Source organism: Theropithecus gelada, chromosome 2 (assembly GCF_003255815.1).
Source record: "Theropithecus gelada isolate Dixy chromosome 2, Tgel_1.0, whole genome shotgun sequence".
Taxonomy (NCBI): domain Eukaryota; kingdom Metazoa; phylum Chordata; class Mammalia; order Primates; family Cercopithecidae; genus Theropithecus; species Theropithecus gelada.
In genome coordinates, this window is record NC_037669.1 from 2,988,311 (window position 1) to 3,005,677 (window position 17,367).

Below are 17,367 nucleotides of genomic sequence, written 5' to 3' on the forward strand. Positions count from 1 at the left end.
CTTCCACCTCCTGGGTTCCAGTGATCCTCCTGCCTCAGCCTCCTGAGTAGCTGGGATTAAAGGTGTGCACCACCACACCCAGCTAATTTTTGTATATTTAGTAGAGATGGGGTTTCACCATGTTGGCCAGGCTGACCTCTCAAAGTGCTGGGATTACAGGGGTGAGCCACCACGCCCAACTGACATGCTCTGAATTCTTTATGATGTCCTCAAGCAATATATACCATTAACTTTAAGTACACAATTGTCTAAACTGTAATAGGAAGTGAGATTTAAAAGAAATCTAAGCATGAGAGTCTCCTCCATCATTTATCCTTTTACTTTTTTCTTTGAAAGTTAGTATTATTTTAATACAGTTTCAATACATAATACCAAGAAATGGTCAGACCCTATACGAGGAGCTGACCATTTGGAAATAAAGACTCTTTTTGTGATTTTTTTTAAACCCCAATTACATTATACAGCTGAACCAAAGCCACAAACTGATTTTGTATCAGTCAATCAGGTTCAGCAAGGCATTTTATTATTTTAAATTGACCGTGAAGTTAAGTGAAATCCACCCTTTTGCATTTCTTCAGGAGAGAAATGACTTTTGACTCTTAGGTGAAAATGCCTGCATTCCACAGTTTACCTTGAGAGCTGAGACATCATCTCATTTTAAATCCTTAAAAATCTTCTATAACATTCTATTTTCCTAGACTAACACATAGTATCCTGTCAATCCTCAGTATGGAGACAGCCTTGAAACTCTTAAGAAAACACTTAAAAGTACAGAGACTTTTAATGCCTCAATTATGCTAGAAAATCTTATTTGAAACATATTAAAACATCCACAGTGCACTTATGGCAGTCTTTTAAATACTTTAAAAACCACGCTGTTAATATACACACATTTCATAAAGAGGTTTCTCAATTTGTTTTTAAAACTATTTTGAAAATAAAATAAAATTCGGCTCAGGATACTTGGTTACTGTACAGATTAATTTGCTACTCAGAAGAACATGTACAGTCTTATTTGGGCCTTAACTAAGAACGCACATCAGAATCGCCAAAAGATTCACCGAAATATATGTCCAAGGGCCCCTGTCAGACCAACTGAATCAGAATTTCAAAATTACTGAATAAACAAGAAAGCGTTTTAAAAATAATTTACATGTTGCTATTTGGGCCAGCAGATGGCGCCAAATATCCACAAACAAATACCAGCTTTTCCTTTGTGAATGGCGGGGGCTGTCCATCAGGACATTGGTACACATACATTCTTCTCATACCTTATACTCTTGGACCATTCCATTCCGGGTGTCCTCTGGAGGTGGCTGCCAACTAACCAGAATTGCAGTTCCGTTTCCATCATTCTTCGATACGGTTACACCTTGGGGTGGGGCACTGGGTGCTATGAAATTGTTTTAAAAGGTAGGTTATTACAATGTGCTAGAGAACACTGAAAGCAGGTTATTAATATCAAAACCAATAATAAATATTTAATATTATATCAACATATGCTTTTTTTTTTTTTTTTTGAGACGGAGTCTGCCCCTGTCGTCCAGGCTGTATGTAGTACAGTGATATGATCCCGGCTCACTGCAACCTCCCGCTCCCGGGTTCAAGCGATTCTCCTGCCTCAGCCCCGAGTAGCTGGGATTACAGGCGCCGCCACCACGCCCCGCTGATTTTTGTATTTTTAATAGAGACGGGGTTTCACCACTTTGGCCAGGCTGGTCTCCAACTCCTGACTTCAGCCTCCCAAATCCACCGCCTCAGCCTCCCAAAGTGCTTGGATTACAGGCGTGAGCCACTGTGCCCCGCTGCATATGTTTTAAAGATGTATTTCATCCAAGTCTGAATAGTCCCAAAGTACCTAAGTTGTTCCTCACTCAATGCTAATTAACTGCCACTGTGAATTTTCCATAACCAAAGTTAAACACCTTGTTTCCACCAAACATCCCAGGACAATTCCTATTTCTTCCACCCTGTAACTCTAGTCTCCTGTTCTCCCTCAAAATGTTCAAAAGTATGAAAATGAATGTTAATCATTCATCATAATTATTTATGCAGCCAAAGTGACAAAGACATGTTGGGAAGCATCGTGCTGTAATTTCATGTAATCTTTTACCTTTATGTAAATATTGTTTAATTTCTAGGACTAGGGTGGTCAGCTATAGTGGTTTGTCTAGAACTGAGGTGTTTTAAGAGAGATGAGATTTAGGAAGAAAATGTTAATCCCGGCCGGGCGCGGTGGCTCACGCCTGTAATCCCAGCACTTTGGGGGGCTGAGGCGGGCGGATCACGAGGTCAGGAGATGGAGACCATCCTGGCTAACACGGTGAAACCCCGTCTCTACTAAAAATAGCCGGGCGCGGTGGCGGCGCCTGTGGTCCCAGCTCCTCGGGAGGCTGAGGCAGGAGAATGGCGGGAACCCGGGGGGCGGAGCTTGCAGGGAGCCAAGATGGCGCCGCTCACGCCAGCCTGGGCCACAGAGCCAGACTCCGTCTCAAAAACAAAAACAAACAAACAAAAAAATGTTAATCCCAGAAAGTCCTGGGCAAATCAACACATTACTCCAATCATGGATCAAAACAAACAAATAGAAAATGCTGAATGTAAAATAAACCAAATGGAAAACAATTTCATTTTTAAATGTGAATTTTAGTTCTGAATAATTAAATTTCTGTATATCCTTAAGTAATATAATGTTCACATTTGCATATTTGTAGGTAGGCCACTATTGAAGCAAGTCAACTATTATAGCATTTTGCTTTTCTAGTTTTCTAAATAAACAAATACTGTCAGCAAAATGTATGTTCAATATCAAGAAAGTTAATAATTAATGCCACTCTTAACATTCTAACAATTTAAATTAAGCCAGTACAATCCTAACAAATATACTGCACTGCATGGAAATCATACGCTTCATCATACTTGCCTTCTTCCAGGGTCTTGGCAAACTTGATTTCACTATCTGCTCCTTGAAATTCATTAAAAAAAGGGCGAGCCTTAATTTCATAGTTGACTCCCTTTCTGAGATCAGGGATAACCACACTGTTTTTGGTTGGGGTCCTCACTTCAAAAACTAACCAGTCTGATTCTCCGTGGTTGGCTCCAGACGGCCGATAGAGAATTTTATATCCTTGTATATACTGAGACTGTTGATCTACCTATTAAAAAGACAAGTAAAATGTAATTATTCATACTATTTTACTGGTTCATTAGAAAACAATAAAAATTAAATGTTATAAAATGCACAAAATTCTGTCTGGCTTCATCCCACATTCTTACACAAGAAATGTGTAAGAATTAGAAAGGAAAAAATAAAACTCATTAGAATGTGGACAACATGAGTGTGCTCATAGAAAATCCAAAAGAATCTTCAGCTAAAACATTCAAGTAAGTAGAATACTGAAAAAAATCCACTATCTTTTGTAAATCTTCAGCTAAAACATTCAAGTAAGTAGAATACTGAAAAAAAAATCCACTATCTTTTGTAAGGTGATACAAATTTCTGTGGCATTAACTTCTATGCTTCATGCAGAAACGTGAGGCCTGATGGCAGCTCTAACATTGCATGTAAGACACGCCTGGGCCAAGGGGATGAGAAGCTAAAATGTTTGATGACTCTCTGATTTTAAAAGCCTACTTAACACTACTTGGAAATATCTCCAAGTTTAAAAGATTCATGTAATAATGATCCTATCACAAGTTACATATCATGGTTAATACTATCTGTTTCTTTCCTGAGACAGGTCAAGTTCACTACTGCAGCACAATAAGAAAAAAATAGGCTCAAGATGCAACATTTTTCTGTTTAAAGCCCAACTAGTAAGCACTGTAATAAACAGGGCTTACACTGTAAAGTTATCCTTAATGTACAAGTAGGCAACAGATAGTTACATTTTATATGCATTATAATGATCTCCCAGACGCTTAGGAAAACTGAGATCAAATATTGTAACAACTCACTGTCCAGTGCACTTCGATGGAAGAGGAAGAAAGGATGGTAGGGTTGTGGAGGTGCAGAACAACATTCCCCAGCTCTCTCTGGACCTGCTTGTGGTCCACCCCCTGACTTGTTGGTGGAACATCTACAACAATTCAAGAAAACTGTGTCAGTTTCTACACAATGCTACTGAACTGAATGAAAGCATGGTAAAACAAACTTTTCATTCATAGCAACTCTCAGTTAAGTAGAATACAGGCCAGGCTGTGATTCAGAAAAAAATAATAATAATAATAATAATTTAACCTTTTTATTAGGATCAGGAAAGTAAGAGGGGATAGACATACAGAGAGAGAGAGAATGCAGAGGACACGTATTATAGAAAGTCAAAAAGAGCAGGAAGCAAAGACAACAATGGCAAATAGCAACATTGAGTGGCTCCTCCTACCATGCCATGATCACTTTCCTGATGAAAATGAGGGCACTAGTGGAATGCCCTCTGAGTTTATGAAAACCTGTAGTGGTCCTAACTATACAAGACAGAAAAGAGACTGCAATTGCAGCAGAGTGGCTAAGCAATGAAAAGAAAGGAGATATGGTTAATGAAAACCAAGAACAGAAAGAAGTCAGATACTTTACATCATTAAGATGAACTTGGATATTTTCTCATATAAGGTATATGGTAAGTTAGTGGCTACAATGGAGGTGATACAGATGGCACCAAGGAAGTAAAATAAAATCGATCTGATTAGATTCATGAGAAAAAAGTACTTAACATTTATGTAATTGATGATGATTTAGTTTAGTTATTGTGTCATCGTAAAGAAGGTTTAATAAAGAGTTCTTAATCACAGCAGCCCCCAAATTTTAGAAAGGAAACTAAGAACACAGTAAGAATGAAATGGCTACTAACGCTAATTTTTTAAATAAGCTTCTTAAAGTCTACACTCAAAAAACATTTGCCCATTTCTGAAGCGGTTTTCTAAACAGGTGTTTTGCTTTGTTTATAACAGTAACAGGGAATACTTGGGAGGAAGTGAAGAAAATGTTTTTTGGACTTCAGAATTCTCTTTCTCAAAGTATTGCATGTGGGCACCTACATTCCAGATTATTCCACATTATATAAAAAAATTAAAATGAGAATTTTAGTTTACTGAATCATTAAATACCTTCAAAGAATTGATCTTGGGTAGAAAGCAAAAGCAGGAATACTAAGAATGAGACTGCTAAGTATCTCGGATGAAGTCCAGGGAAGCCAGGCAAGTGGAAGAAATGACACCAAGATGGACATCAAACACTCTTACATAGTGTTTGGTTGTTTTTATACTTAACCTAGAAATTCAGCTGATAAATAAGATGAAAAAAAAAAAAAAAAGAACTGGGATAATTCTGTACTTCATCTTACTTTACCAATATTTTTGGCTAGGATCTGCCCTCAGGATAACTATTATCACAGCCTCTATGTAGTAAACACTTGACCATCAGCTTTCCATCTCTTCCTTATCCACTGGTATCATTTGCTCCTACGACTTAAACTGCCATCCATTTCTAAGATAAGACTGAAATACTTGGAATAAAACAGACTTGGGTTTGCACACCACCTCAGCAACTTAAAAACCGCATAACATTGGAACAATTTCTTAACCTCATTATTCCCCAGTTTCCTTGTGCTTCAAATGGTGATATCAAAGGCAGCTAATCCTGAGGGCTGTGGTAAAAGCTGTCTTGTATTAGACATAAAAAGTGCTTTTCCTGAGAGCAGGGATTGTGGACCCATGGTACATAGCATAGTGCCATATACATAAGTGTTGCTTAATAAACATAGGTTCAATTAAAATGTATTCACATGTGGAAAACACACACATCATGTCAGCTTCCAAATATCTCCCTCATACGTAAGCTCCCATCCTCACAAAATCATCTCCCTTTCAGAAAGTCTCCTCAAATACAGAAATAACCATTTTATCTGTAACTGCCATGGTCTGCATCCCAATCCCGAATTCCTCTAATAGGAGATAAACCCACCAGTCAGTTCCTTCATGGAAATTGCTAGACTCTCCCACCTAGTACCCATGACAGCAACAGGAGTCTATAATATCATAATAGAAACATTCACATCAGAGAGAAAAAGGGAAAGTGACGCCTAATAAAATAATTTTGAGAAGTTTACAAATTGATCCTCTTACTGTTTTTGTTCTCTACCTCCTGAAAGAAATGTATGACAATGTAAAAGGTCTTTCCCAATATTCACAATTGACTTAAGGAAAACCTAACTGCTCCAGCCAACTGTTTCCCCCAACGTGAAAACTTCACATACACAACCTCCGAGGGGAGACTATCCAGGCCCCACTCACTGATGATAACTGGTATCACCTTAGATATGATATATATGTTCTGTGTATCTGTACATCCTAGGGTCCAAGAATGATGCGCAGACAGGACACGTGGGTGAAGAATCATAGCAACGAACAACGATAACAACAGCCGCATCTCAGTGATGATGACCACCACCCCCACCTGCCAGGTGCTCATCCCATCTTCCTTGCATCATCACATCTTGTCTTTGGGAAAGCACACGTTGATCACCACATAGCAAGGCTCTGACTCCAACCATGACATAGGTCTACCTGATTCCTGTACAGGGAACCTGTGCCCTGTATCTGTGCTCCTTTAGCTTTTGACTCCAGCTCATTCATATGTATCTACACTTGGGGAAGATTCTTTTGCAACCATATTCCAGAAATGGTTAGAGAAATTATGCCTGCTCCTTTAGGAATCACTTTCCAACAAGTCCTTCTTGAATTTCCTCACCCCTCATTTTTCTCCTTACTGTGTATGCGTTCTGTTCCCTCCAGTGAAATTTTTTTTGCAGGTTACTCCCCAGGTTCTTATTACAGTTATAATCCTGGGCTTACAGCCTCAAATGAGGTCCAAGAATAGGTAAGATACGTGCCTCAATTTTACTTCTCATGGGCCCTTTGCTGTTGCCTCAAGCTAGAAAAAGCATGACTCTTCCATACGGCAGTTTCTTAAAATGTTAAGGAAAAGATGTCATGTCTGCTCTGATGTTATTACTTTCTGGCCTAACCATGCCCAGATCCTTGAATGTCTTTTCATATGATGTGATTTTCAGCCTTTCGTGCGGCCTCATCGACTATCCTTATTGTCCTCCTCTTAAAAGGCCATCTGAAAATGTAGTGTCCAGAACAAACACATTACTCCATTCATGAACGGAATAGTTCTAAGTAAAGAGAGAAAAATTACTTGATCCAGGCATAATTCTAGTGCCAGCTGAGACTACATTTGCTCTCTTGGCAACTACATCCCTCAGTAGGTTCAGACGGGTGTTTAATTTAAAGTCGGACCATTCTGAGAGCCCCGACACGCACGCATATACCTCCCGCAAGCCTGCTGTCTTTAGTCATTCCTTTTACAGCTAATTTTTTAAACCCAAGTTCAAGTACCCGACTTTTTAATTTGCTCTATTAACTTTAATAGTGAGCACTCTCCCATCAGTCCAATCTGTTGAGCTATATTTAATTCTGATTCTCTCATTTGGCATACTAGCTGTCTTTCTCAGTTTTATGATACCCTCAAACTTTATGAACTTCCTTTTAGTCCTGACACTAAAAGACATACAAGTCCAATAACCGATTTTATGGAAAATAAAACACAAATCTGCATCTTATGTACTTATATATTGATTAGTTAATTTATTCCTTGTCCAATCCTGCGGAATGGGTATGTGCAGCCCCATTTTAAAGGTGAGGAAACTCACAAGGGTTGACTAACTTGCTCAAGGCCACGCAGCTAGTAGACTGAGGAGCTGAAATTAAAAACATGTGTTTGATTTCACAATTGTACGCCTGTTTCTCTACGTTTCCAGTCTTCCAGTTGACAAGGATGCATTATACTTGGATCGCTATGGCTTGGCTGTGTCCCCACCCAAATCTCATCTTGAACTGTAGTTCTCATAATCCCTACGTGTCACGGGAGGGACTCGGTAGGAGGTAATTAAATCATGGAGTAGTCACCACCATGCTGCTGTTCTCCTGACAGTGAGTGAGTTCTCATGAGATCTGATGGTTTTATAAGGGGCTCTGCTCACTTTTGCTCGGCACTTCTCGATGCCACCACGCGAAGCGGGACGTGTTACTTTCCCCTTCTGCCATGATTGTCAGTTTTCTGAGGCCTCCCCAGCCATGCTGAAGTGCGAGTCAATTAAACCTCTTAACTTTATAAATTGTCCAGTCTCGGGGCAGTTCTTTATTAGCAGCGTGAGAACAGACTATACACATTGTTCCACTATCTATGCATATACAAAGGCCAATTGACAGAAATGTGAAAAAGACTAAATGAATGTTCAGACAGAATGCTAACTCACTCCTCACTTACAAATGAGGTTACGTATTACGGAATCATGAATCATGCATGTGAGTACAGGACAAAACAGAGTTAAGCTACAGTCGCCAAAAACCTTCAGTTACAGTCTACTGGCTGGAGACCACTGTACTGGGGACAAACGTTTAAATTCATTTTACAGCTGTCATTGGGTCTACATTCCTTACAAATGTGTATCTAATATCAAAAACCTCAGACTGCCTTAAGGCTCCTGGAAAGGTGATTCATAATAGCAAATATGAGCTATGGGTGTGTTACAGTCACACAAGAGACACACGTGGGCATGCTCTACAACTTAGTGTGCTTTTTCTGCAAATTCTGAAACAAGAAGTGCTTCCAAAAAGACTGTTTATGTACATACTTGAAGTAACAAAACAGCAACATGGCTGGCAGCCCCTCTCCCAAACCAGCAACAAAGGAGTTTAAGTCTCAGTCATCTGGTGTATAACTTGTTTCTATTAAAATAACCAAGTCTATTTTTTTTTCTTTTTTCCTTTGTTTCCTTAAGATAGAAACACTATCCCTCTGTATGTTGAGAAAATAATTTTATACTTCGAATCATTCCCCTCTAAAATTACCTTTCTTTACTAATATAAAAACAAGCACATTTTATTTACAATGACATGTGTCTTTTTTTTCCCAAAAATAAAAGGTCAAGGATGATTCAAATTCATCTCTTTTTTTTCCAGCATATTAATTTTACTCCTATTAGAGCACTAAAATAATAGGATGAGCAAGAGTGTGGAGAGATGAAAATAATCCGTCTGTTAAAAGCTAAAAGTAACTTCTGTTCACAAAAGATAAAATGCAGAATACCCAAAATTTGGTCCAAAGGAACAAAATTTCCAGTTTTAAATGTTCTAGAAGTAGTTTTAAACATGTCCGTTTTTCTTTTATCTGTTTTGCGAACCCAGCTTTGACCAAAACGTAGGTGTTTTTCATTTAAAAGTTTCTTATATCATGGCTCATATATAACTGACAATAAAGACAGGCCAAACAAAATAAAGACCTAAAGTATTTTCTCCATGCTTGTTGGAGTTTAACTGGACAGAGGAATTAATAACAAGTTTCCAGATATCTCCTACATTCATGTGATCTCAAGAGAGTATTATCTGATTAGGATTGTAATGTAAAAATTCATCCAGAAGGTTGTAAGTACTGAACTTATATATAAATAAAATTCAGTTAATTTTAAATACAATTATAATATGATTAAGATTGTACACCTATATGTTACTATATTTAAAATTCAGGAAATTGAATGGAATACACAAATATTCACGTATTTTTAAATTTATGGGTCCTAACAGGTGTATATATTTATGGGTACATGAGAAATTTTGATATAGGCATATAATGCATAATAATCACATGAGGGTAAATGGGCTATCCATCACCTCAATCATTTATCCTTTTTTTGTGTTACAAACATTCCAATTATACTTTAGTTATTTAAAAGTGTTCAATAAATTATTGTTGACTATAGTCACCCTATTGCTATCTAATACTAGATCTTATTCATTCTATCTAACTATTTTTTTTTGTACCCATTAACCATCCCCTCTCCCCACAGCCACCCTACTACCCTTCCCAGTCTCTGGTTACCATCATTGTACTTTCCATCTCCTCACATCATACTTTTGTCTTGGTATGTTTGTAATTTTATGAGAAACAGTTCTCTTTGTTAATCCATCTTATGTTTGTATGCTTAGTCCAGAAAATAATAAAGTTTGTAGACACTGTGTTTGCATATTAAAAATTAATTAAGCAACTTGGGCAACCTGAACAACAGACTGTAAATGTACAATTGTAGCATGTAACACAAGTCATTTGTGCAATTATAACATCTAAGGATAAGTAGGTGTCACAGGGTTAAGTAAATCAATATTTACCTTGTGTTTTCACTGGATCTGATATTTGACTTGGATCACTAATTCCATATGCATTAGCTGCCCTCACAAGGAAAAGGTAAATTGCATTAGGTTTGAGTCCTTTAATGGCAAATGTTTCTGTTTTCACATTCTCTGCTACGGTCTGCCAGCTGCTACCAGATGCATGGCTAAGGACAGACACACAGGTTAGAACATGCGTATTTAATGGCGAATCAAAAAAGAACAACTAGGAAGCATCTCCTTCACTCTACCTGAAGGCTTCTATAATATAAGATGTTGGAGTTGCTCCTGAATTCAGATTTGGTTGCCATGATAATGTTACTGTATTTCTGCTGACATCTGTAACTTCGGGTTTTGATGGGGCACTAGGGATTAAATTTGGGTCAGTGGGTCTTGGAGGCTGAACTGGAACTCCAAATTCTAAAAAGTGGGAAAAAAGGCCAAAATAAAAAATGTTTACACATACACAGGTAAGCATATAAATGCAGATAACATATTCATACACCTACTCAGGGAACAGGACATTTACTTCATTAATATCCCAGTAAGTAAATAACTGCATTTTAAGCATTACTTTAAGGGAAAGATACCATTTAATTTACCTTGGACTTCAATGTAGGCACTCCATGTTGCTTCACCACTGGGGGTTGATGCAATGCAGGTGTACCGACCAGTATCACCTAGCTGAGAAGGCAGACAAAAAATAAATATTTGGAAAAATCAAGAAGTCACTGGGCTGAAAACGCAATTACAGGTTTGTATATGATCCATGAATATGGATAACTGCATTAAAATTCACTAACCAGAAACTTCCCCTTAATTGAATATATTTTTATTGAATGTGAGGGAAAATATTACATCAGTATAGAAAACAAGAGATTTTTATATGATTGTTCTAATGGTAGAATAAGAAATATTTAATTGTATTAGCATATATTATCATCAGTCTCAGGGACAATAATTCCTAAGGTAAGGCATATAACTCTTCAAATTCAAAGCATTAATATTTATTGCTAAAATATATCTTTATGTTTAGTAAGTCATATAATAAGGCTGATAAAGCTTAACCAATGGCTATTCTTGCCTTTATATTTTATCAGTTATACCTATATGGATATATGAGATCAACAGAAAAAGGATGGGAATCACAGAATTTTTTCTTAAAACACTGACTTTCCCGGGTTTTCAAACCTGGAACTTAAGGCAGTTTAAGAAGTACAAAGCCAGACTCGAGCTGGAAGGAACACTCTTGTTCCTCTTTAAAAACTGACTGACAGAGAGCAAACAGGCCACACGTTCAACTCTGAAATCAGCAGCAGCAGAATAAACCCATCTACTTCTGCTCAAGCTAATAACTGTCTTCAAGTAACATCTGATAAAGAAAGAATGTTGTCATCTTGCTCTGGCAATTGCAATAACCAGGTCACAAAGTAGCACAACATATTAACTGCTGCGGCACTTAAAGTGAACTGTGATGCTGATCCCGTGCTCCAAAGGAACCACCCACACTAGGAAATCAAGCAACAGAAAGTTATGTTTATTGCTGTCAGGACCATTCTTTCATATGCCTCAGGAGCTGGTCTGATCTTGACCTAAAAAAAGAAGAAAAATCAAAACAATAAAGTCCTGAAAGAGCAGGCATGGGATGTGATGCCCTGTGAAAGGAAATCCTTAAATGGTTCCTACAAACCTGTGGGTTTTCCATCATTTAGCTTTCTGATTTGAATTGTACACTCGGTGTGTACATTGCTTTATGGCTTTTGTTTCCATATACAGTTTTGTCATTGCAAAATGATGAAACAAATACTTACAATAGAACAACTATCGAAGTATATTGCACATAAAATGATACAGGTAAATATCTTAAAAGATGCCTTATGGAAGGACTACATCATACCACTACTTTGAAGACATTTATTCTCTCACAAACCCTCATCTAGTTTCCTCGGTAGGTTCTTAGAAATCCTTTTTTTTCTTCTCCTCCATATAACCTTAAATTACCTGCCATGGACTAAATTATGAGTTAAATCATCTCAAACATATACAATGAAATATCTGAAAAAAATAAAACATCAAATTAAAAATATATTACTACTCTTCATTTAACATTTCATTAACTGCAAAGTTTGAAATTTCAATGCCAGTTGTTGGAGGCAGAAACAAAGTGAAACAAAACAAGAAACCCCAGGTGCCATTCCAAGGTACCTTAGCATATCGGATCTGCAGCACTCCATTCTCCAACTGTTTGATTCGAGAGTCTTGGGTTGAAACGAGGACTCCATCCTTTCTCCACAGAATTGTGGGCACTGGACTGCCTGTGGCCACACAGCTGAGGACTAAAGTGCCATCCACAGCTACAGTCTGATTCACGGGACCTTGTCGAATAACCGGGGGAGGCCGATCTGCAATCACTGCGAGAAGAAACAACAGGAAATAGATTTCTGCAACTGGAAGCAATTTTCTAATCATCCAAGCAACAGCAGTTGCTCTAGGCTTTGAAACAAACTAAAGATAATTAAACAAGTAATTAAAGTAGGAGACATGCATTATTCAAAATGCATTTATAGGATGCACTGATTCAGAATATTAAAAGGAGATAAAATGTGTTACGTTCGAATGACCAACCACTCACTGAGCTGGCTGCACTGTCAAGAGGCCTATTTAAAGAACTCTGGAATTAGAATTGTGGATGCTGAAGTAGATACAGAGTCATGATAATGGAATACTGTACTTTTTAAACTTAAAAATATGAAAAAACACAACATAACAACAACAACAACAAAAAACCATTCCTCTCAAGGAAACATATGAGAGAAATTGTAACAAATGAAGCAAAACCAAACTGACATTTCATAACTGTTTCGTACAACAGAAAAAAAGAAACATGGTACCATACCAGAATGTTTAACAATTTTGGATCCAAAAAAGTGCATTGGATTTTCATAATTTAATAAATCAGTATGATTGAGTTCCCTGTGCCTTTTTATCCTGTAATTGTTTCTATTACAATATACATGGGAGAAAATTACCCAATTGTAACGAATTCAAAGAAACTGGAAAATTGCCCAAATACATTGTTGGTTGGCTGATCCAAAAGACAAGTCAAAATGATGTTCTAACTTGGCAAATACTGTGCTGCTCTATTGGGTTTAATAGGATTGGGAACGTGCCTCAGCTAACTCCGTTACCTTAGATAACAGTTATAACGTACTACGGAAAATAACGAGAGGCAATTTTATTATGTGTAAATACAATTATCCCTATGATTACACGAAAAAAGTCTAAAATCTAAAACCTTTATCTGGCATGAAGTCCTTTTTAGGGGAAAACACAGAACAACTGTGTTGGAACTAGAATAAATCCTACACTGAAGAAGCGTTCCCATGCCCTGATTTAGGCAATTTATATGAAACTCTACAGTGTTGTTGTTTTTTTTTTAATGACTTAAAAACTAAATTTCAGAAATTTTCTTTAATTAATCAACTTGAAAATTCTGGATGTTAATGAAAATTTTTAAAAGACACGAATGTACAAAGAAAGATTCTAAGTTGCCTGGTTAAAGAAAACTGGTTGCCAGAGTAACTAAATTTTGGAGGCAATAATTTTCAAAGCTGGATCTGTCATGGTCGAAGTTTTATGCACCAAAGATTTCCACAAGCTGGAGTCACACTTTAATTTGTTCCTCATTTGTCATGCAATAAATAATAGTTTTGTGCATGCAAACTAAAGAAAAAGAAAAGAAAAGATAAACAGGAAAGCAATGGAGTGCATTTCCACTCTAATCTTTCAATTCTCTTCTATGTCTTGGTTACTAGGGTGAAGTTTGCAATACCTAGGGGTGAATTAGAAGGCTAGAGTTTGAAACTTGGCAGGAGTATTCTTTATAACTGATTATAATTAAGTCTAATAGAAGGATGGTTTAAATTTGATAGTCTTATCATATTTAGAAACAATCCAACATCTGGGAATATATTCTATGTTCTTTACCCTTACGGTTCTTTGATATTTGTATTTTATTTAGTGTCATCCACACCTCCCCATTCCATCCCAACCCAGTTATTGATGTCATTGTTTCCATATAATTTACAATACAATGCATACTTAACAAAAATAAAGCAATAAAAGAAAAGGATCAGCTCTAGCATCTGCCATATGTCTTTGGGGAAGTTCCTTAAATTCTCTAAGCCTCAGTTTTGTATTGTTTTAAATCCACAAACTAAGCATAATCATACGTTTTTCTAATATCTCAGGAAGGGCATTGTTATGCATATTTACATGGAACAGATAAGGGAGTGCTTGGCTAACTGCAAAAGGCTGACATATATATGTACTGTAGTATCGCTAGTGTCCTCTTTGGTAAAACAACAACAACAAACTATTATGCAAATCAGAGATGAAAGATCTGTCCAGGCACTGGGGCTCACGCCTGTAATCCAGCACTTTGGGTGGCCAAGGAACGTGGACTGCTTAAGCCTAGGAGTTCAAAACCAGTCTGGGTAACATGGCAAAACCCCATCTCCACACACAGAAGAAATTAGCCAGCCATGGTGGCGTGCCCCTGTAGTCCCAGCAACTTGAGAGACGGAGGTGGGAGGATCACCCGAGCCCAGGAGGTTTAAACTGCAGTGGTGGGCTTTGATCAGGCCACTGCACTCCAGCCTGGGTGACAGAGTGAGACCCTGTCTCAAAAAAAAAAAAAAAAAAAAAAAAAAGAAGAGAAATGTTTAGAGTACAATAAAGCAATTTGATGTTTTCAGGTAGAGAAACTAAGGTTTTTGATGTCATGAAGTAGAATAAAATACTCGTAAAATGTTTACACTTACAGACACCAAAGAATGTACTGCATTGATGAGTCAAACCTTAATTTAGAATGAGACAAACCTCATATTCAGGTCTAGGATCTTCTACTGGAATTATCAGAATGAATTATCCAGAAGTAAAATAGGAAGTGTTTAAGAATCAGCAGTGTTTAACAAAGGATTAAATGCAATGACTTTGGAGTCAGAAAATGTTAGTGCCATATAATGGAAATGTTCCATATCTACTCTTTCTAATATATTAGCCAATAGCTCCAAGTAGCTAGAGTAATTGGGGAACTGGATATGCAATTTTATTTCATTTTAAGTAATTTAAATTCAAATTTAAATAGCCCCTTATGGTAAGTAGCTACCTTATCGGAGATGCAAACATGTTAGTTCTGCTACTTATCATTGTAATTTAGGTACACATCTTCACATTCACTGCCTCAGATTCCTCACTGGTAAAATATGGTTAGATCTGAAATTGTTAATGTGTGAAAAGTTTCTAGTATAGTGCCTGGCCCTATGTAAGCTTCTCCTATAGCTTGTTATTAGTCACGGTAGCTCATTATTGTCAGTATAAAAATAATAGTGGTGGAGGCAGTGATGGTATAAGCAGTGTAACAGGTACAACAGGAGGTGTAAACCTGCTGCAATATTTATATATTATAAAATATATAAAATAAAATATATTAAGAATACATTTAAAATATATTATAAAATATATAAAATAAAATATATAATACATAAGTTATATATAATATATAATATATATATTTTATATCTATTTTACAGCAGAGTTATACAAGTTTATAAAAGTTTAGTTATCTTTTCCCCACATTTAAGGAAAGACTTCAAAACCCCTCCAAAATAAGGGTATATAATCAGATTGTAGTAATTTGTCACCTCAAAGTAATGATCATGAGGTCTATGTTAATATACATAAATATACTTACGAAATACTTTTAAGTGAAAAAGAAAATAATATACACACATTGATTAGTTCATGTACAAAAGTCACATTTATACGCCAATATACATCACAGATAAAGAACGTAATTTTCATCCACTTACAGAGTACAAACGTCGTATCTTGGAAATGTATAAATTTGGCTATAAAATATTATTATTCCATTTTAGAAATCAGGGAACTGAAACTCTAGAAGTCCAAGTGACTTGTCCAAATCAAGTATTAACTGGCAAATCACTTTTCTAAATAAAATATAACACTCTATGCACTATGTATCTATGCATTTTGTGAGATGAACACAAATGACTTTAAATTTTATACATTGTGTAGTAATCATTAACTTTGTTTTCTTACGCTCTAATACTATAATGAAGAGAAGAAAGATGTTCAGTTAAATAGAAGACATGAATTTGTATGTTTCTGAGTCAAATGCTATTAGAGATAGACCACAGCTACAGTCAACACAACATTTTAAAGGCAGCTGCTACTTCCGTGCTTCATGTTTTATTCTGCCTTTGTCTTTGCTCTGTTTGCAGACAGTAAAGAAGGTCAAGAAGCTAAAGACAAATAGTATCCCCAAGTACTCTGCCTACTAGCCATCCTCTGGACTTGCTAATGTATAAATATTGCTATTTCCAGCACTGGCAATAATTCTAGTTTTACCCATGAAGAATGAGACCACAGTGTTAAGTTGTTTTCACAATATCAATAAGCTCCAAAATAAAGCAAACAAAACTTTAAAAACAGTGCAAAAACAGCAAACACAAAATCACCTTAAAACCCCCAGAGTTTGCAGGGTGAAACAGAACATTTACTGTTGAACTGGCTAGTAGGGATGAATCCCAAATTCACAGATATTTAGAGATTTTGTTTTTTATAGTTTAATAAAAGGTCTACGCATGATCTAGTCTCACAAATACAAGCAATTTGTGATAATGTCATGCCAGTCGTCACATAAAAACCTTTGCTTTAAATTATAAAAATTGGTGATATTTGAGACTACTTTAGCATAGCTTTCTAAAATCTTTTTAAATGTATACCTATATATAAGTCGCTTTACAAAGTTGCAATTATTAATGTATGTGCCATTCTATGTTCTAATGTCTCTATATATTGGTTATAGCAGTCATTATCAAATTCACTATATGGCTTTCACAATCATTATTTAATGGCTGTAATGTACTTAGACATTATAAAAATATTTTATGTCATTCTAGCTTATTGGAGCCAGTACATGTATAATATGTATCATATACAAGGGTAAGAATTTGAGCTTTTGAGAGAGACAATCCCAGTGTTGAATTCTCACTTAACCAAAAGCTAGTTGTTCTGTTGTTCTTCCTTTTTTCTTTTTTTTTTTTTTTTTTTTTT

At 36.5% G+C, this 17,367-nt stretch overlaps 1 protein-coding gene across 2 annotated transcripts in view; it reads right to left on the minus strand.

Moving 5' to 3' along the window:
- ROBO1 (roundabout guidance receptor 1) overlaps window positions 1-17,367 on the minus strand; it is a 1,168,413-nt gene that overhangs the window by 62,525 nt on the left and 1,088,521 nt on the right. For both annotated transcript variants that reach the window (XM_025375994.1, XM_025375995.1), the window contains 7 exons: window positions 12,433-12,638; window positions 10,830-10,911; window positions 10,479-10,647; window positions 10,228-10,394; window positions 3,958-4,079; window positions 2,924-3,155; window positions 1,272-1,393 (listed from right to left, as the gene is read on the minus strand). In XM_025375994.1, the coding sequence (XP_025231779.1) occupies window positions 1,272-1,393; window positions 2,924-3,155; window positions 3,958-4,079; window positions 10,228-10,394; window positions 10,479-10,647; window positions 10,830-10,911; window positions 12,433-12,638 (1,100 nt within the window). The remainder of the gene's footprint in view (window positions 1-1,271; window positions 1,394-2,923; window positions 3,156-3,957; window positions 4,080-10,227; window positions 10,395-10,478; window positions 10,648-10,829; window positions 10,912-12,432; window positions 12,639-17,367) is intronic.